The following is a 22,044-nucleotide window of genomic DNA, read 5'->3' as shown; positions in this document are numbered from 1 at the left end:
CAGCAGATAGGTATCTTGCCACTGGATTTCCTCTACAATTTTTATAGCAGCTGTAGTATCTTTTAGATATGCTTTGATTTTGATTACTTCAGGTCTTATGACATTGTCAATGTATTGTGCCAAAGGTTCCGTCGCCCATCCTATACCACTTACTATTGGTCTCCCTTCTGGGATAGTCTCATAGTTCTTATGCACCTTTGGCAGAAAATATATGGTTGGAATTGTTGGTTTGGTTACACGTAAGTGCACTCTCTCTTCATCTGATATTAGTCCTTGGCGATGCCATGCATCTGTGTAGCTTGTTAGTTCTTGTGTTATCTTCAATGTAGGATTGGCTGTTAGTTTTTCGTAGCAATTGGGGTTCTCTAGATGGTTCATAGCCATCTTAATGTAATCCAGTCTATTCATTACTATGATGTTGCCACCCTTGTCCGCTTCTTTAATAACCAGGTCTTTATTCAATTGGAGCTTATGTATCGCTTTTATTTCAATTTCTGTAAGGTTCCTCGGAGGGCTTCTCTTTGATGTTTTGGGTTTACCTCAGAATTGGTACAAATCTTGTGTCACGGCTTTGTAGAATGTGCCCACCATGTTGTCCAGTGATAGTTGTGGTGTGAACTTGGATTTTGGTTTTAATTCTTTGCCAGATAAGCTGGTTGGTTGTATTTGTAACTCCTGAATTGTTTGATGCATTGGGTAGTCACCCGGTTCTTGTAGGGATCTTAATAGGTGAATGTTGCTCAACTCTTCGATGGTTATATCACTTTTAGTTGTGGTATGTGATGTTGTTTTTCTTTTATCAACTTGCGTTGCAAAAAACTTTTTTAATTTTAATTTTCGTACAAATTTGAAAAGATCCACATGTATTTCAATAGGTTTGAAGTCGGTTGTTGGGGCAAATGATAGGCCTTTATTTAGTACACTAATTTCATCTTCTGTTAATGTTTGGTTTGATATATTCATCACCAAGTTGTTCATTTTTGTTTGTTCTTACTACGTGTTAAAATTGGCGCAAAGAGGTGCAGGCACAAACTGTCTTTTTCTCAGATAATAAATGAATGCTCGCTCCAGTATACAATCGTTGAAAATCAAACTTACATTTTATTCACCATTTCCATTCTCTTGGCGTAAGTAAGACCGTAACGCTCGCTGCGTTCGCACCAACGATACTTCATGAACTGAATTTACATGTTCATTACACACTTTTGGAATGCATAACCTTATCATATCTTCTTTATTACAAACCTCCTCTCACTGAATTCCTTTCGGAATGGTCCCTTTCTCTCAAGGTCAAAAAACAATTGAACCTTATACTGTGTGTCCGATGCGCGGGCTTCCTTAGCTCGTAACCAAAAATTCAAGTTAGTCCTTTATTTGCCGCGCCCTGGGTGTACCACCAGCACATCAATTTATAAACATGAAGCATTTTTATTAAGAGTGTAAAATAACCCAAAATTGCATCTATTTAATATTAATAAATATTGGGCAACCAATATAGAGCAACGGGCATTCGGAATGTAGTATTACTCTGTAATACCACAAGATAAAGTTGGGGTTGCAGAAACCCCAATCTATATTTACAAGTCCACAATTCCATGATTATACATCTCCATCCCTTGAATGCCAAAATGCAATCTCTTTCGCCTGTACTTTAGGCACATATTGTGGAACACCTCCCAATTTACCGTGTGACTTTTGCGACAAAAAAAACACCAGTTTTTTTTGCTTCTTGCAGCCATATCCCATTCCATTCCCATCAACCCTCACCTCCCCTGAGATTATTTGATAAGTTTAACAAGTGCAATGTTGTGTTTTTTAATATGTTTTTTCTGCGATGTCCGCAGACACCAAACACGGATCCAAGATGGCGGGCACATCAGAACAATCCGAGGAACTTCACGCTCTTCACCATCCAATCAGCAAACGCGTCACATGTCCGCGGACATGACGCGAGGCGATTAGCCAATCGGTGTCCTGTCTGCGGAGCGGACATAGATATCACTAATTTTTTTAGACCTACTTTTTGATCGTTTTAAAGAAAACTACTGGATGGATTTTCACCAAATTTACAAAAGCACGCTTTCGGGACCAAGCCGCTGCTCCTGCTGCAAATTTGGTGAAAATACGTCCAGCGGTTTGAGCTGTTGGCATGCGCAAAGTTTTTTTCCCCATTCGCACTATGGAGAGAAAAAAAAAATTGGGATCCCCCCCTATAACCTTGCCCCCCCCGATCTGAAACCTAATGACGAAATCCTTCCGATAGATTACAGTACTTTTCTTTTATGTTAAAGACACAAATAGTGTACACTCTTTTGTATATTTTAGCAGATTGTACTGGTATGAAACAAATTAAATGGAAAACAAGAAGAGAGTATTTGCTGTTTGTATTGGGGCTGTCTATGAACATGAAATAAATACTTCCAAAAGGTATTCCAATCACACAGTATGCTTATTTAAAATATAAAGAGTATTGTCTGATAATTCATTTGTTGAGTATTTCCATTTTATAGTACATGATGCAACCCAATGAGATGGAAGGAAATTAACCAATTCATTTGTATAGTAAAGAATATAAACAAGATTGTGTAATCTATTTTTGTACAATACCTTGGTGTTATGTTACTTCGAAATGAGTATTCCTTCATCAATATCCTCGAACACATGCTAAGGTGTTTGTCACTCCACACCTGTAAACTTACGTAATTTGTTTCCTGTATGTTTTTAGTCTGTCATTTTTTTTATATTGGTTTTCTAGGTCTTACCTTGATAGATGGGCTCTTTTCAATTACCATTGTTTTTACAGAGGGGTTCAACTAAAAACTCACATTTCATGGTAAGCCTTTAGTCCTATAGTGGTTGCCTGTCTTGTTAATTAGTATGCTTCCTGTTGTCAAATGTATTATTCTATATTGCCTCCTCTGCAGTTGGACGTTCTTAATTGCAAACCACAATCATATTTCACTGATGTTGATGAGCTGCATAAAATGGTCAGTGGCGAAAGGCTTGGGGTTACCAGTGGGTTACCCTTTTCCTTTTGCGCCCCCGGTAGCTGCACCCACACATGTGAGGTACCATTTTCATCGGGATACGTGTGGGGATGCGGGAAGGTAGGCCATGTGTTGTTGGCGATGTGTTTCGGTAGGTGGTCAGAGCGAAATGTCTGAGAATTGTCTTCATTTCCAGCCAATTTCAGAGACATTTCCCTGTGTCCACTCACTGAAACACGTCACCAACAACAGATGTCGTACCTTCTCGCGTTCCCACGTGTCCCGACGAAAAAGGTACCTCATGTGTGGGTGCACCTACCGGGGGCGCAAAAGGAAAAGGGTAACCCGCTGGTAACCCCAAGCCTTTTGCCACAGCACAATTTGTTCATAAGGGCAACCTACAAATTTGGGCCTAGGGTGTCGAAGCCAGCAAGGAAAACAGGGAGCCCCATGCATTTCCCAAAAGAGGACACCTGTGGGAATCCACAGAGGTATGACTTGCACATATCGGCCCAGAATGTATTACCCAGACACCCCCACAAAGTCTGAAATGTGGAGGAAAAAAAAAAAACCCCACGTTTCCGCACAGCTCACCCATCGAAACACACCCCCAACAACATATGGCCTACCGTCCTGCGTTCCCACAGGTGTCCCGATGAAAATGGTACCTCACATGTGTGGGTGCACCTACCTGGGCACCAAGGGGAAATGTAGCGGAGCATTGCTTTTCTCAAAATTCATAGAAGCCATTGCCGTACCAAGCCAACCATGTCCAACACATACCTTTTTTTTCCGCTCATTTTCCTGCTTTTCCCCCAATCTATGGCAGTTTCCCCTACCTAGTTGTTGCCTGACCTACCAAATCACCCCTTCCTAAACTTGGAATTTTGTCTACTTTTCAGAAATATACGCCTTTCTGTCCTCCAATTTGGCTTTTCTACCATTCCATCCATGCATGCATGTCCAATTGGCAAACAATGGCCAAAAATCGTCTACCTCTCCAGGGACGTCATTTCACCAAAATGCCAGGGGTAGCGGAAGTGACATCACAATGCCACACCCCCAAGAGTGACATCACAGGAAGTGGTCATGTGAGCCCGCCCTGTGTGACATCACAGGACGTGATGTCATTTGACCACACCCCCACGTGACATCACAGGAAGTGGCATCATAAAGCATTATCCCTCAGTACAGTAAGAAAAATATGGTTACGACATCACTGTATTGTGACATTTCATACAAGAATCGATCTGTTGCTACTGTAGGTATGGAGGTCATATGTCCAAACTCCCCTGTGACATGCCTAGTGTTGAAATCCCATGTCTAACTTAGCATCACTTTTGCCAGGATATGTTAACATACAGCCTACACTTTCAAATGAGAGTGACATTTTTGGAAAAATAGATTACACAGCAGCAATAGATGCTTTTGTGGCAGCAACATCAAGCTTGAGCATATGTTTTTACCATAAACCTCATCACTCACTAATGTGCAATTTGCTGAGCGCACGATTGCGGCCAAGGACCACACACCTGTAATCACAGTTTTCACAGCTCTTGAAATCTTGCACAACCTCAGGGACCCACTCTTTAAGCAAACAAACACAGCACTCACCTCTAAGTGGAACAACAACCGTCACAATAGTGATATGTTGCAGTGGCTGAGGGCCACTTCAGTCCAATCTTACAACACAGTGGCATGTTTGTCCTTCAGACACAGCAGAGAGAGTGCGCAATGAGATGCCTCGAAGAAGCCTTCCCAGTGGAGCATAAACTTTAGCAGGAGGAGGCTTCAGGTGCGGGACCACAGCCCACCTCCAAACACATGCTCTCAGTCACCGCAACCTCAACCCCCTCCTTAGCCAGGAGCTCAGCTGCCCTTTCCTATTGAGCAGTAAACAGACCTCCAGCTGCCACCTCCTCGAATTACATGAGGGCGCATCACAAATCCCAACTCCGTTTTAATCTCAAGCCTCTGCCACCTGCCGCAAGCAGCACTGATGCAGGTTGGCCATTATTATCACACTGTAGGATCAGAGTAGGGGAGCATCATGTCGAGGTACTTAACATGGGGCCTTGTTTTTCCCCAGACCCTTACCTCTGTGTTCGTACACACACACACAGACCCACCCATTCAGAAGCGAACTAACACAATCCGATGGACATAAAATTCACACACGTACTGTGTCACATGTGCAGACACAAGTCTTAGGTCTGACGCATGTAGCCTGGAGGAGGTGTGTGGGTGATATCAACTCGCTCACAGCCAAGGCCAGGATGGTGATGACCAGAAGCAGTTTCTGCCTGCAGCATTAATTGACCACATCCCAGCAAGTTGTACCGGTCCAAACATGGTCTCACTGGCAGAGAGCTGTAGTTAGGCCAGCTCTTGGGTGACAGCCGGCCAAACATGTGCTCACTCCAGAGAACCATGTGTAGCCTGCAGGCCACAGGGACGCTGCCCACCAGCACAACAACCACGAGCCACCAGGGGACACCACCGCTCCCATATCGGGCAACTACGTTCCTGGCACTCAGCTTCAGCTGCAGAGATAGCTCAGTGGGTTAATGGACCGATTACCTGGGTCTGGTTCAAGCTGCAGGTCGTGTGGCCAATAAGATAGCTCACTGGGCAATGCGTCTGCTGCAGAGATCTGGGCATAAAGCCAGAGGTTTCAGTTGCAACAGGGCAAACTGAGCTTTTCATCTGTGCAGGTGGATAAAAGGAGTGCCACTGATGTGATATAGCGACACCCGTCATTTACAGCCCAGGGGAATGGCAAGCATGCAGGAAATGGGCTAGATAAATCTATCGCCATATATGAACAGAAGCCAGGGCGTGCGTTCAAGGCATAGATTGGAAGCAAGGGGAATATGCATGCACACATCCGAGACAAGACTCAGGGCAGAAGGGACCGTGCACACAGGAGACATGAAGGCACGGGAAGCACCCACCCACATCAGAAGCAATGCACAATGGCTGCTACATGCAGGCAAGGGACATGGCGAAACCAAACCCACAGAAGAAAGAACGACAAAAACACAGGACAGCAGAGAGTGCTCAGATTTCAATCTAGTAGCGACATGCAGCACTATCAGGGCAGCAGTAAAATATTGCACATTTCAAAGCAGAGACGTCAACCCGAAATCAGGGGCTTATGAATTCCAACAACCCCATGGAACTAACTATATATTAAGTAATAATGAAGAAAGGCGGTGTCTGTCCTGCCAGTATTCAAACCAGACTGAAGAAGACAGACCTCTCTGCAGCAGGCACTTTAACCCACTGAGCTATCTGGACGAGAGAGCCGCCTGTTTGCTGCTGCAGATCAATACCCAATGGTCGTCATTGGGAGCTTAGCTTGTAGTTTCAGCTGCGAGAGCAGTTGGGATACTAATGGGAAGTGAACTGTGCATAGAAAGTGTTTGGACAAACAGCCTAATCAAATCAATCGCCTGGCGTTCTGCAAGCTGCACGCTGTGAACACAGAGAATATGTGTCTATCCAATGGAGAAGAAAGCAACAAGAAGTACCTTTGGAATATCTAGCACACACGTGCAGCGCATTCTACACCATGCACAATGGTATTCATTTGGCCGATGACGAGTTACCTCATATCACTATTGTGACGGTTGTTGTGGCTCTTAGGAACAAGGTCACATAAGGTCATCCATTTCAATCATTTAACTGTGCACAATGCACGAAAGGTAAACCCACTGATGCGGAATGTCAAATTGCCCACATTGGAGAGCATGCGCCGTGATGGGCAAGTGTGCACAGAGGCTAGAGGCAATTCAGCTTGTATTGGCAGTCTAGCCCAGTCTCTTGAACATTTTCTCACCCCTCGCTCAATGCTTTTGGAAATAACAAAAATAGAATTCATGCTTGTAGAAATAGAAGCTGGCCTAAAGTGCAATTTCAACATATTTACAAAGCTAATTTGTGGGGCTCACAGGGTTCAGCCCGTAAAACATGCACGGAAAGTTGGAAACATTAAGTAGTAAAGCTTCTTACCTGCCTAGACCTGCATCTTGTGACTGAAAGTGGAAATGTAGGAGACGGTACACTTTTTTTCTCCTTCACTTTACTCAGGTTCGGCCAATGATTAGGAACTTAGCAAGGCCCGGGTAGGCCATGCATTATTACTGGCACTCAGACGGTCGCAGGAGCCAGAGGAGAGCAATTTAGTTAAAAAAAAAGTACGAGCACACAGCTCAGCTCACACATCCGGGCCAGCCACAGGCGGGCAGCCCCACCCCCACCATTTGTTTTCGTTCTACTTTGACACTCTGTGAGAGAGTACATGAGGCCAGCATTGCATCCTGGCTGGCGGCGCCGCGTCGCCGGCAGATCATGGGCATGTGCAAGCGAATGGAATGGGCCCAATTCACAGAACATTTGCCAATGGTGTTTTGCCATTTGAAAACGCTTCTGTGAATTAGGCCCTGTGTCTGCCACTCTGCTACTCTGCGCCAGTGCTTTGCTTATCATGCAGCATTCATCAAAGGAAATCTTTCTTTGATGAATGCTGCATACAAAAACCGGCCCCAGGGGTGGCTCATAAAACTGGCCCATTCAGAATCCAAGGTCAATTTTGTTCGGCCACGGTAGGGCCAATCCAACCCTGGAGGAGGGCTCATTAGCTCCAGAGAGTTAATTTATAAATAATGGTGGTTGAGGCTGGCCTGGCTGGGCGCTAACTATCTCTCGATTTCACACGTGTGTGGGGTCAGGGAGGGACTCTGCAATATTGTAGCAGTCTGGGCCTGGGCAAACCCTGCCTCCAGTCCCAGGCTCGTGGCTAACTGCAACAGAAGCCAGCCCTGTGCCACCCTTGCGCTCGCATTGCAAAGTCATCTTGCAAAGTAGCTCCCCCGCACCCCACCATTCCAACAAGGTAACGGTTGTTCAGCTGAGTCTGACACTCGACCGGGCCGGAGAGAGAGACACATAATGCATCTTCTCTCCAGCCCAGCCCCAGATGGGGCTCAGCCCTGAATGAGTTCTCCTGATGGGGGCCTGGGACCGGGCCCCAGAGTCCCCATGTACTCAGCACCCCTGAGTGACAGCCCCTAAAATCAGAAAGGTGCGAGGCTGGTGTCGGTGTGAGTTCTGCCTGGATGGCCACGGCTCTGCAGGCCGCAGGCAGGTGCACTGACCCATGAGCAGCACGCCATACGACAAGGAGACGAGGACCCACCCAGCAGAGCACACTACCCACTCCCGCGCTGTTCTGCTCTCACGCCTACCTTCTTTCAGAGCTAGAGGGATGAAAACCAGCAGTGATGCACACGAGTCACACGTGCTGTTGCGTAAGGCGAGGTGAGGCAAAGTGGAGGAACCCACATGCGGCACATTGCTTGCTGTGGTGGCCACGCCCCCTCAGAGGTCGCAAGAGATTGGCAGAGGTCGCCAGCCAATCGGCAGAGGTCGCTCTTGCGACCTCTGGCGACCCCCAAATGACGTCCCTGTACCTCTCACAAAACGGTTGATAACCACATCAAAAGAATTTTTTTTCGTTTCCATTCAACCTGTCCTTGAAAGCCAGGAAATTGGGGAATTCAGCACCCCAAACCATTCGTTCCTAGCTCTTACAAGGGAAAAACCACAGGCTTCTTTGTACATCATTTTATTGGCATTTTTTTAAAAAAACCCAAATGTTCGCCCTTTTTGCTCATTTTCTCTCACCCCCCTAAAGCAACCTAGGACTCCTGGGTGCCATTACAACCGCTTACATGTGGGGGGGTGGGGGGGGGGGGGGAGGAGCCAAATTTGGCCGAGATATCTCATGTAACAAACAAGTTACAAGCCATTGAATGGCCACATACCGAAATCACCATCACCAAAAAAGGCCCTGGCACTGGGGGGGGGCGGGGGGGAATACTGATGGCAGTTAAAGGGTTAAAGCCCTGACTTCTTTATGCATGTTTGGAATAGGCAGATCAGAGATGCTTTCCATTCTTTCTGGTGTCAATCTTCTTCCCTCCTTTGATAGGAGGTAGCCGAGATAGGCCACCTCCTCTTGACAAAACGGAAATTTCTTCAATGATGCCTTGTGACCGTGTGCCGCCAAATGTGTCAATAGTGTAACAGATCCTTTTTTTTTACGAATTTCCTCCGAGTCTGCTGCTATAAGCAGGTCATCTATATATCGTAACAATATACATCCTGATGTTAATTCAAGCATATCCAGTTGTTCTTTTAATGCCCTACTATAAATACTCAGACTTTCTGTGTAGCCTTGTGGAATATGTGTAAATGTAAATGAGTGGCCTCCTAATGTAAAGGCAAACAAATATCTACTGTCCGGATGTACTGGAATACTGAAGAACGCATTCTTCAAATCAATCACACTGAAGTGTGATGCCAAAGCAGGAATCATAGTCAATATAGTGATTACATCAGGGACTGATGGGAATTGGGGAATCAACTACTTTGTTAACGGCATGTAAATCAATTATAAAACTGTAAGGAATATCATTACCTCCTTTCTTGTAAACTGGAAGAATCGGGCTATTACAAACACTACCAGAAATGTCTTCCATTACATTTCCAGCAATCAACTCTGACAATAGATTTCAATGCCTTTTCACCTTCACTCGAAATTTTATATTGCGGACTACGTGGTAATGTAATTCCTTCAAAACAATTTTTACTGGTTCTACTTTCAAACATCCAACATCATTATCGTTCACTGCCCATATACAAGCTGTTACTTCACACAATTCAGTCAGCAACGGCATGGATACAAATTGCGATACGTGAGTTTTTGTGGCGAAATCGTTAAGTACACTCCATCAGGACAACAATGAATTACCGCATTCAACTTTTTCAATAGATTCAATCTCAACAAATCTTCGCCGCAATGTCTCGTCAAGAGAAACGGGCATGATTCAGTAAATGTACCCAGTGTCATTGGCACTGGTTGTGAAACTGGACTAATTACTGGTGTACCTGAGAACCCTACTGAGACATTCTTTTGCTCTGACAGTGGTATGATCAGGCGGACACTTTTGTGCACCTGTGTCCACTAAAAAAATGTGCCCCCCTATTCCCAACTTTAATTTCTACGTAGGGCCCTTTCTGGTCAATGGAAAAGGCACTGGTTCCAACCCCTGTTTCGGGCTGTCCTAGGGGAACAGTACATCATCAGATGTAAAGTCGCCAGAGTAATATGCATTGGACGGGTTATCAAAAACCCAAACTATTCTCTTCTCAGGCACTAAAGTTTTAAAATTTCTCTACTATCCGTAAAGGCAAAGTCAAAATTACTTGCAGAGGCTTCTCCCCCACCTTTCTTTCGATATCAATTCTAATCAGGCTCTCTTATGTATCGCCTAACATCATTTATACTTCTAATCGGTTTCCATATGTCTGCAGGAAGAATCACAGGGAACAATATATCAATGTCACTCAGCGTATAAACAGAAGAATTTAAAACGGATTCAATTTCCTTATAGAATCCCGCCGGATTTCAGGAACGGTCTGTTTTTATCGTATTCACTTCTTGCCTAGAAAAGGGAACATGTACAAACTGTGCGATATAATGGGCTTCTATTGTTCGCCCTGGAATCGCTCCGTCAGCGGAAACCTTTACTTTCAGGACAAACGTGGGAGGCACCTCCCTCATGGGTAAAGTAGGGGTTTCTACATTTGTTTGTCTATTAAGCAACAAAGCTAGATCAAGAGAAAAAGCAGTCGTTCCAGTATCAGGTGAAAATGCTCTTTTATAAATTGCCATTAAATCAGCAGGACAACACATCTTATTCTTTATACATACATCCTGTAAATACTCCACCATAACTTGTAGCACCTTTCTCTGCATTTCTGTTGTATACTGACTAAACGCATCATGCACTTCAATCGGGGAAATGCCGGCATCCGTAATCCATCTAAGCGCGTCTCGCGTACAAATTCACATCTCTTCACAACAGGTTTCAACAGCAGTAAAAACTGTTTCTGAACGTACAACATATGCAGTTCATCTTTTTTCATTATTTCTTTATGCAACCGATCAAGTTCTCGCTTAAACACAAATATTCACCCTACGTGTTCTCGTACTTTTGCTGCATTATCTTGCAAACTTGAAAGGACAACCAAATCACACAACTCTGGCGGTACCACTGTATTAGTCAAATCACTCCGTATTTTAACAAGATAATCCCCCCCCATACATTCTAACAATACCTGTTGTTCATCAAGGCCTCTATGAACAGATATGGATCTTTGAACAGCCGCTTCATCGTCATCATCAATATACATTTCGGCCCACTCTTTCAGTTAGTCTTTCCTTCCCTTGCTAATCGTACTACGAGTCTGTCTAAAACTTACTCTTTCAGGCCCCATTGCTGCAAAACTGCCAGCTAAAGCATATAACTCATGCTTTGAAGGAGGTGGAGGAAATGATGTCACAGGTGCAGATGGGACAGCTACTGCAGGTGCAGATGGGATCGTGGGAATAGCAACATGAGGGGTACATAAGGAGGCGGTGCAACTGGGTCAGTGCTTAAATGTTCATTCCTTCGCTCATTCAATCAATACCTTATTTATCAGCTCATCTGATGCATGCAAATCTTGTGAAGGATATATTTTCTGTATGTCTAATTGGAAGGCCCTATCCTAACGGATTCTGTCTGCTGCTGATCATGCTCTAACGCTTTCTCTGTTTGTTTTATGTTTACGTGTGTATTTCTCCCTTCTTTTCAAACAGAGATTAGCTTCCTTTCGTCAGTCTCTTACAACGTCGAACGCTACAGGTCTGGCCTTTTTTCTTAGCAAGACTGATTCTAAATTTTATATACGCGCCAATTCAAAGCTCCCATTATTAGGCCACTGAAGGTCTGATGGCCGTCTGGTCTGCCTTTTCCAAACCACATTGAACAAACACCATTGCCCCTATTCCATAATTTACGTATATCTCATGTGCTGGCGACCCTTCAGGTGGCGCGACCTGGCCAGTTTCCAAAGATTGTCTACCGCAGTGAAAAAATCTCACTAAACAGGAAGACAATTTCTCAGGCATGGTTAACTCTTACCCTGGGCGTTTGAACTTGAAAGTGCAACTCTCGACCAATATCAGAACGTTTAAGAATCGGGGCACGACTCACCTGATCAACCAATTGGTCACTCAGGATGCAATTCGCCCGTATACAGACGCAACCAAGAACCGTTGCGACCGTGGGTCTGGCTCAATTTGCCTCGTTTCCAGGACCCTCGCCTCGATGGTCTCTGGGCGCTGCCCGTCGATCAGGGATCGGCTGTGTACAGATCTGCGGAGGAGTCTAATAACTTCTGCAGGGGCACCCCGAACACCTTCCAATCCCGGTCCGACGGCTTCATCCTCGACTCGTTCTTGCCCTCCTTCAACTTCTACTGGGTCCCTTTTTGGGCGCCATATTTGCTAGGCCACAAATGGCCATACATAGAAATAAGGCACAATAACCATATACCAAATGATACGTCAGTCGCGAGGTTCATTTTCCAAACAAGTCTGGTTTTATTCAGAGTATCTCAGTCGGCCAACTGGGTCTCAACGCCTCACGACGTGTGTTCCCGGACGCTGTGAGATGCAAGAGAGCGAACAGTGCTCAAGCAGCAATATATATACACATCATTTGCTAATGCTATTCGACCCACCCTCATACATGTCACAGGCTAGGGTTCAGTGATGACAAGTTTTCATTCAGTCTAAACATTAGTTATTCTAGCAAAGGCTACAGAAACAGCTTTCTCTTATGAGGAACATGGAGCTCTGGCTCGGTAAGGATATCTTGTTCTTAGCAGAGAAACATTCCATTCTACGTTATCTGTTTGACCTTTAGCTCATGAGCCGTAGCAGACAGTTCTGAAGCAGAAAATACCATCCTCCGTGAAGGAGCACTACTAGAAGAATAGAATTCATGTTTAACTGCCATTTACAACAGTGCTGGCAAGACAAACCGGCACCTGGACTACTGATTAAGCGTGGCTTCTGCACGGCTTCAAGGACTTCGTGAGAGGGAAAACAATGCATTTCTGCACAGTTCTGAATTCCTGTCTGCGTTAGCATTTCAGAGTTCAAGCCGTGGCCTCGCACCGTGCGCGGATCTAAAGCATAGAATACATTTGCAAAGCGTTACAAAACAGAAAATGGCCGGCATTTCACAAAATGGACTACCTATGGTTACATTCAGGTTTCTCGGATTGCGATGTTTGTCACATGAATGCGATTCGCTTCTGGCCAACATATTATACGTATCATTCGGCTATGTGATTACTTTTCCAGTACAACACATTGGGCTTTCTATGGCAAAGGGGCCGTGTACCTGCAAGAAAGGCTCTGCATATATAAACCCTTGCATGCTCTCCGTTCTGCCGATGGTACAACCAGGAGGAGACTAAGATTTCAAAAGAGTACGGTCGTGCCTTTTCAGTGGCTGCACCAGAGCATTGGAACAGTCTTCCGCTGCCCCTTTCAGTAATTGAATGTCCTCTTGAGTCACCAATCGTTTTTGTTTCCATCCTGTGAATAACTTCTCTGTTGCTTAATCCTTCTCTTTTTTCTTTCTACTTGCTCAGCACCAGGCCACCCTTGGGTCACAGTTAGCGCTAAACAAGTTCCATTACCATACCATAATATTTGGCTCTGTCATCAGTCTATGCTGCCCAGTGCAGCCTCTCTCGTCTTTCACCATTTGAACGCTTAATTGCAGGAGGCATCAATTCAAGGCACACAGCCTTGCAGAAGCAGGGGCAAAGGGATGACTTGTGGAGCAGTTAAGCAGAAGCGGATTGTAGTATAGCTCTCTTGATATTGGCCAGGAAACTTCAAGAGCCAGTAAAGTAATTCACTAGCATATGAAAGCATAGGCTGGAAGCTTCTCTTCCTCCTTGTGGATAGTTTAAAGGGAGTAGAGCTGCTGATGTTTTGCTGCACACACCCATTTCTGAACGCCTCATTAAATACAAATTATTCACTGATGTGGAAAAGCCCAGCCTGGCATTCAGAGTGTGGATCAGTTTGGTGGAAGTTCCCATGAATGAAAGTTAAACATACAGTTTGTCATTGGGCTAATGTGGCAACTCTCACGGCTGCTACCCCAAAGTTGGACTTATTTTGAGAATGTGGAAATGACTAGGGGTGGGAGTAGAAGGATATGGGTTACATTGTAGTGCACAATAAAAATAATTAACTATGGCCACCATTTTACTTCTACTGCACCACTAATAAATGATTTCATCTGGTTTCTACAGAAGCAGAAAATGCAGACACAACCCGTTGCAATCAACACCTTTAGTGCCTCCGAATGCAACTTCCTGACAGCAAGTTTATTTCCTTCGCAGTTGTGAGAATGCCCAGAAAGTTTTCCCTCACCCATCTGGGAAATGATTATGTTGGTGGGCATTGTTACCGGTGGATTTAAAAAAAAATAATTTAAAAAAAAAGAAAAAAAAAAAAAAACACCTGTCAGTTTGCCCAGTTTCTGTTTTTTGCCATCGCCACAATTCAAATTGAAGAAGTGAGTGTTAGACAGAAGTAAAAGAACACAACAGAATGATGGATTTAAATGCAGCAAGGCACATCTAGCAGGAACCAAATAGAACTTCAATGAATGAAAGAACATTTCACTGAAATAGCTTTTTTTTATTTTTCAACACATGTGCCTTTAGATTTTAAAGACAAGCCAAGAAACATTCAGCCACTGCAGGCACGCTCTTTGGGGGGTCTGGAACCAGCAAGCTCTTTGCAAACCTTTCCAAGGAAACATGCTTCACTGCCAAGGAACGACAGTTGATTCAGTGTGTCCCACTCCACTAAGGACTAGAGCAAGTTACTTTCCACACTCTGCACATCCAACCCGGTAAGAAAGAAAGTTAGCCCATTTTGTAGGATCATAAGGGAGCTTATTCAACTTGGCTGCACGGACTTTGTTCTCCATCAGATTGCACCAGGAAGGTAGAAGAGGATGAGCGTTCATGAGGAGTCATCAACCACCTCGAGATAGATCTGATCTTATGTGGACACGCTCAAAATCCCTTGTCCATGAGCCAATTCTTCAGCTCCATGTCAAAGTAACCTTTGATCCGGATGGTCCCGGTGACCTCATGTACCTGCGCGAGTGGCGTTTTGCCAGAAGTCTGTGTCAGGTATTCCTTGACATCCCTCTCCAGTGCCTAATGGGACAGGAGATAGAGCGTTATGGGTGAGTTTACATACTGCAGCAGCACAACATATTCAGGGAAGGGGCAGCTCAATGCACACGCTCCATGGCAGCACAAAACAAATAATGGAGATGACAGGCTCTGTGGGGGCAAGGTACAGAGCATGCATACTTCTAAAGCTCAAAACATTCATAGTTGAAGGCGGGCGCGGATGGGACAGGAAGTAGAAGAGTCTCTAGTACACATGCTGCAGTAATACAAAAGATTCAGAACTGGAGAGAAAGTGTTATGCTTGGATAGGATCTGGGGTCAGGGGAGTTCATATTGCAGCAGATCACAAGCACACCTGCTCAGGAAGAGCTCAGCTTTAGAAAGATCCGACAGGACATGATCCTACTGAACATGACGGATCCAGGAATACACACATGCCCCCAACACAGGAATTATGGGTCAAAATACAGGACATGAGGTAGGCGCATTGGCACTCCAACCTGGAAGGGGCATATGTTCTGCCGGACCACATGCTGCCGGTAAACATTTTTAAAAGGGCAGACTTGGCAATGACTATACATTTCTGGTGATGTGCACCTGCGGTCTGTCTCGGCAAAAATCAGGTCACCTTCTAAAAGCATTTATCAACTGAATTCTATGTTAGTTAATCAAGTAGGGGGATGCCTGGGGATCTCAGCTTTAACTGGAGAGAAAATAAAAATCACTCTGCTCTTAACGGAGCTTAATTTACACAAACAAACGCTAATTGGTTTAAAACAGAGCTTCCCACACTCCAAACCCACCACAGTCACTCAATTACTTTCCACAAACTTTTCTAGCGCCCTTTATAAAACTGGGCCCACTCTAGCCTTTTCCCTCTACTTGAAAATGTAAAATTACATGCAGATTTCCGATGGTCAGGTTTATTAAATAACACCAGAAAAAAAGGTGAACAGACAGCAATCTTTTGGCTCAATATCCAACGAGGAAGTGCATTTCCATTTGTAAACATGAGTCATTAGACAACTTCTGATGTGGCAAGGTTCAACTTGCAACTATGTTATGCCTGCACTTAGTGGCTTTACTCATCATGTTCAATACTCTGCGTATGGCTGGTGCTGCAAACTTCAGCTACAGAAGGGCCGTTTTCAAACATTCAGTCAAAAGTAATGACCTTTATGGTGCCCCTTAATCTATGGAGCTGAACCAAGAACTCAAGAATTTGTAAACGTCAACCTTTTTTCAGCAGGAAGTGGCATTTGTTAAACTAACCAAGTCTGCTCTCTGCGATGCCTGCAGTTTCTATTGACAATATTTAATTTTCTAATTTACATTGTGCACTACTGGACCTAACCTAGCCAGCCAGATATATATATATATATATATATTATATATTTTATTCATATCGCGCTCATACACAGGTGTTTCAGAGCGCGACCAGGCAAAGTGAGGGGGAGCAGGGGAGAAAAACGAAATCTTATTAGGCCCAGTGACATTGAGAACGTGCAAGTGCATGGGGAAGGGAAAGTGGGAAGTGCAGGGGGTGGGGGAGAATTGGAAAGGGCAGAGCATAGGAGAAACGAGATAAATAATGTTAGTGGATAAATAAATAAGGGTGATCAAGAGCAGTGGTAGTGCAGCCAGTGAAGGGTAAAGTGCAGGGCAAGTCAGATAGGGTAAATCGATAAGTGCAGAAGAGGAGTGGGGGGCGGGGGGGAACTGTATGGGTACAGATACAGGCCCCAGTGCAGGGATGGCCAGGAGGCAGTGCAAGAGGGTGTCCGGGTGGGCAGGTAACTGGGCCCGAAGGGCACAGTGGCAGGTGAGGCAGTGCCGAGAGAGAAAGCAGATCAACAGGGGCAGAGAGTGGCAAAGGCAGGGGCAAAGAGGAAGGTCTTGAGAAGCTTCCAGAACCGTAGATGGTTCTCCTGAAGTTTCAGGGTGGCAGGGAGGCAGTTCCAAAGGGAGGCCCCAGCCGAAGACGGAGATCTGCCCCCAGCTCGTTTCTATGAAAAACAGCTGACCGTGAGGGAGTTCGAGGTAGAGGAGCGAAGGGCTCGAGAGGGGAGGTATGTACGGAGGGATAGTTGAAGGTATTTTTGGACCGAGGCCCCAGAAAGCCTTGTGGACAATGCAAAGGGTTTTAAATGTAATCCTTGCATCCACTGGGAGCCAATGGAAGGATTTCAGGGCTGGAGAGATCCGATCCCAGGGCTTGAGGCCAAGGACAAGTCTTGCAGTCCTGTTCTGGATTAGTTGTAAAGGGCGGAGAGTGGAGGTAGGTAGATTTAGAAAGAGGCTGTTACAGTAGTGCAGCCTAGAGAGAATCAGAGCTTGGGAGACAGTGAGCTTCAGAGGGAAGGAGAGGAAGGGAAAGGTACCTCTGAGGAGGTGCAGTAAGAAGTTAAACTTTTTAGAGACTTCAGAGATGTGTGCAGAGAAGGAAAGTGTGGAGTCAAAGATGACCCCAAGGTTCTTAGCTTCGCAGGTAGGGGCAGGAGGGGGGCCGAGGGAGGCAGGCCAGAGAGTGAGGGGAAAGGATGGAGAGGGTGTGCCAATGAGGAGGATCTTAGTTTTATTGGCATTTAAACAGATCATTGGTGGCACACCCATTTTGAATGGTGACCAGACAGTCAGAGATTCGGGAGGGAGAGGAGGTGGCAGAGGGAAGCCTGAAAATGAGTTGGGTGTCGTCAGCATAGCACTGAATGTTAGAGTAAAAAATGGAAATGCAGTAGGCAAGAGTGGCCAAGTATTGGTTGAACAGCCAGGGCGAGAGGTTAGACCCCCTCGGGAACACCACAGGTAGAGAGGGAGATAGAGGAAAGGAAGGATCCAAGTGGTACTTGGGAGGGTCGATCAGAGAGAAAGGAAGTCAGCCAAGCCAGAGCCTGATCAGTGATACCCAAGTTGTCACGGAGACGATTGAGCAGGATGGTGTGGTTGACCGTATCGAAGGCGGAGGAGAGATCAAGTAGGATAAGGCCAGAGGGAATGTTAGAGTCAAGGTTGGAGAGCAGGCCTTCACGGCTGTTCAGGGGAGCAGTTTCCGTACTTCTGGCAGCTCTGAAGCCGGATTGGTGGTCATGGAGAGAGACGACAGTCAGAATGAAGGTTAAAATGAGAGATGGCAAGCTTTTCCAGTCGCTTACCCAAAAAGGGGGTAATGGATATAGGGCGTTAGTTAGCCGGACAGGAGGGATCAGCTGTGGGTTTCTTAAGGAGAGGATGTACCAGTGAGTGTTTCAAGGGGGAGGAGAAAGATCCAGAGGCGAAGGAGAGGTTGCAGAAATCTGCAAGGGCAGGTGAGAGGGTTTCAATGTGGTCCTTAATGGTTTTAAAGGAACAGGGATGGACCTGTTTTGATGAGGCTTTCATAGATCGGACTTGTCTAGCAACCTCATCAGGGAGAAAAGAGGAAAGCCAGAGAAAGAGGGGGGGAGGGAAGCTGAGGGAGGATCAACAAGCAGAGGAAGGGGGGGGGAGGAGAGGGGAGGGGAGAGGAGAAGGAGGAGAGGAGAGTACAAGATGTCCTTGGTTTTAGAGATAAAGTGTGAGGCAAGGTCATTGCAAAGAGCCTGAGAGGCGAGAGGAGGGGTGGATACTACAGAAGGGTTGGCCAGCTCCTTGCAGATTTAAAGAGTTCGGCTGAGTTGTTTGATGCTGCAGAGACACAGGATTGAATATGAACTCGCTTCTTGGTGCGTACAGAGAGGCGATATTGCCTTTGGAGCAGGCGCCAGGCCAGTTTGTCAGAGGATGAGGAAGAGGCCCTCCATTTCCTCTCGGCCACCCTACACTTACGTTTAAGTGTAGATAGGTCAGAGTCAAACCAAGAATTGCACTTGCCTTTGGGCTTCAAGCGGATCCTCATGACAGGGGCAAGAGCGTCACGAGTTACAGTGATGGAGGAGTAGAGCAGGGACAGGGCTGAGTCAGGTTGAGAGTCAGCCTAAAGTGGAGTAGGTGAGAAGGAAGATAGGCAATTAACGGTCTGTTTTACTTCCTAAAATGATGCAAACATTCTCCCTCACATGCACAAATTAAAAATAATAATACATACTACTTTCTGGGAGTAACAAATAGACAGTGGTCTGTCCCTTGTTGCTGCCTGTAATGAATGCTGTGTTCAGCCCAGAGGCATCCACAGTGCATGCCACATTCAGGAGTGCCGTTGTTAGGTTGCCTGATCTGAAGAGGGCCTAACGTTTTCAATAATACACCTTTTCATGTATAGCAACTGCTGGGCACAAAGAATGTGTTTCAACAAAAAGAACCGTTTTTAAAATGAAAGTATTTTTAATTACCTACATATAGTTCCGATTGTTTACTAGCTTACTTTGTTTCCTCTTTGGGAAATCCTCTTACTACCAAATGTATGGACTTAAATCTCTCTCCTGAAAATATGTTATATGGAGTTCTGGTCAGACCACACAAACGGTTGAGTGTTGGCTGGATTTTATTTTAGACAATTTGTTTAAGATTGTATGATCAAGCTTTGTGTTCCCTCCACTATTGAATTGTAGTTTGCCAAGCAATAAAGCAGAATGCCATGCTCAACTGGTTGAGGGTGTTTTTCTTGCTACATGCAAATTAGTGCTTACCACCTAATTTCCCTTACAGTGCGGAATGCCTTTTTTCTAATTATCATTTAATTGTAATAAATCTCATTAAAAAGCAAACATATTAAAGTGCATCTCAACACTAGCTTCTAGCTACCTCTACTGCTCAACTGGTGAAAGTGGTCACTTGAAAGACTCATATCCTATTATCATTTTATCATACGCAGCCTCCCCTGATTTGGCTATGAAATTCCAGTGGAAAATGTACACCATTGTAGGGAAACGCATGCCACACAATGTATGCATTAGCTACTACATGCACAGACCACCACTGACATCAAAGTAGCTTACGTGGTTGGGTCAGACTTCACCCTTTGTAACATGGCAGTCCATTGCATGCTACACCACTTCTCCCTGACCCCAAACTGAGAATTGCACATACCCAAATGTCGCCTTCAATTTTCCTGATGAGTGTGGATTTCCGGTTGCCCGTAGAAATATCAGTGTAGACTGGGACATTGTGCATTCGAGATCGTCTCACCATATATGGTAAGGCAGGAGGCAGGTCTGTAAACAAGGACAATAAGATAAGCAACATTCCTATTCAAGCATAGTCATTCATCACAAGTGCCCCCCTACCTCCCCACATCCCCTCCGCCTCTTTTGATGAACCTGCGGTTGTGGTAGAAGAGTTGTGCATCTAGAGGGAAAGATTGCCTTGGCTCCTAAATAGATATCACAAAGGCTGCACTAACACGGTGAACGTTCCTCAATGACTAACTTCATCTCATTGTACTCCTTCGATCACATCTTCATGCAAGATTCTTTTCTTTTTTTTTTGCCACTTTGATTATCGATTTACAAAGTAAAACAGCACACAACGCAACAACCACCCCTTCACACCCCGCACCTCTTCCCACCCCCTCCCTCTTAACAGTAATCGTCTTGTAGTACCACACGCTCCGACCCCAAGCATACGAATAACAGGAGGTGCCAATACAGACAGTTGACCATTAGTCCACTATTTCACTGGATTCTGAATGTCCAGGGGTTGTGAACTCCACCTCCAACAGTTCACGAATGTCCATCCCGCCTCGTTTCCAAGTGGGGAGACTCAGCACCCATTTCAGCCAAGTAAATTTGGAAAGGCGGCCAGTAATCAAATGGACGGCTAGTAGTCGGCATGGCTATAGCATATCTGGTCTCCCTCAGTTCACACATTTTCATGCACTCCAGCCAAGCATTAAAAAGTCGGAGGGCTTCTCTTACCCCATTTTCTGGCCACCAAATGCCTGGCCACCCCCACCGCCATTCCCAGTGGTTTCCGTTCAGTGCGGGATCCTTCCCCCCCGCCCCCCGACCAAGGCCAACAACCACAGGCGTATATGCCAGCGGCGTAGGAAGCATTTTACTCACTACCCCCTCCACCTTACTCCAAAACAGCCTAATGCGCGGGCAATCCCACACTACATGAAAGAAATCTGCAGGTTTCCCACTGCATCTCCTACACCGTGGGGAGCTGTCCATATAAATTCTACTCAACTTCAATGGGGAATAGTCAACCCAGTGCAAACATTTTAAATGGGTCGATCTGTATTGCACGTTCAGGGAGACTTTTCGGGTCCGAGTACATATGAGCTTCCATTGTGCATCACTCAAATCATAGCCCAATGAGGCTGCCCATGCACTCTTGTAGGCCGTCTGCTTCGCAACCATTGCACTCCGGGTTCCCTTTATAGGACACTAATTTGCTAAATTTCAGAGGTTTGACAATGAGTTGTTGTACCAAATTGGGAACTGGGGCCTGCAGGAACTCGGGCCACTTAGCTTTTAACACCCCCTTAAATCTATAGTACAGGAACAGGGCCACCGCATTATGCTCACCTCTATCCCGCAACTCTTCCCATTGTATAAACCGCCCATCCAGTACCATGTCCCCCAGCGTTTGCACCCCCAGCTTGCGAAAGTGCTCCTTAAACGCCTTTTCGTGTGTGAGTGATACACCTATGAAATTATAGATTGACCAATCTCGATGAAAATAGGGCATAGCATCCGCCAGTCTACTCACCCTCTCCCAGACCCTACACGTCACATTTACTGGCTGTACTTCCCCTCTCGGGACCGCGTCCCTATTTCCCCACAACATTCCCATTAAATTGTTCGGGTAGGAGACCGCTTTCGCCGCCATGACATGTGGATGAGCTTCGTTCGGGGAGTTCTAACCCATTACATACTGCAATTGCGCTGCCAAGTAGTACTAGTGCATGTCAGGGACTTCCAGTCCGCCCTTGCTCATAGGCTAGCGTCAGAGTGTCATATGCAATGCGAGCTTACCAGCCCACACTAATCTAGACATCATCATC

At 45.5% G+C, this 22,044-nt stretch overlaps 1 protein-coding gene across 1 annotated transcript in view; it reads right to left on the bottom strand.

Moving 5' to 3' along the window:
• Positions 1–14,589: 14,589 nt before the first annotated feature.
• MRPL49 (mitochondrial ribosomal protein L49) overlaps positions 14,590–22,044 on the bottom strand; it is a 100,209-nt gene continuing 92,754 nt past the window's right edge. The window contains exons 3-4 of the mRNA XM_069644959.1: positions 20,124–20,248; positions 14,590–15,140 (exon numbers count right to left, since the gene is read on the bottom strand). Of these exons, the coding sequence (XP_069501060.1) occupies positions 14,994–15,140; positions 20,124–20,248 (272 nt within the window). The 3' untranslated portion in view covers positions 14,590–14,993. The remainder of the gene's footprint in view (positions 15,141–20,123; positions 20,249–22,044) is intronic.

The sequence above is a fragment of the Ambystoma mexicanum genome, chromosome 2p, assembly GCF_040938575.1.
Source record: "Ambystoma mexicanum isolate Mex_15411 chromosome 2p, UKY_AmexF1_1, whole genome shotgun sequence".
In the NCBI taxonomy this organism is placed as follows: Eukaryota; Metazoa; Chordata; class Amphibia; order Caudata; family Ambystomatidae; genus Ambystoma; species Ambystoma mexicanum.
Note: the sequence above shows the minus strand (reverse complement) of the source record. Positions and strands in the feature narration are given on the sequence as shown.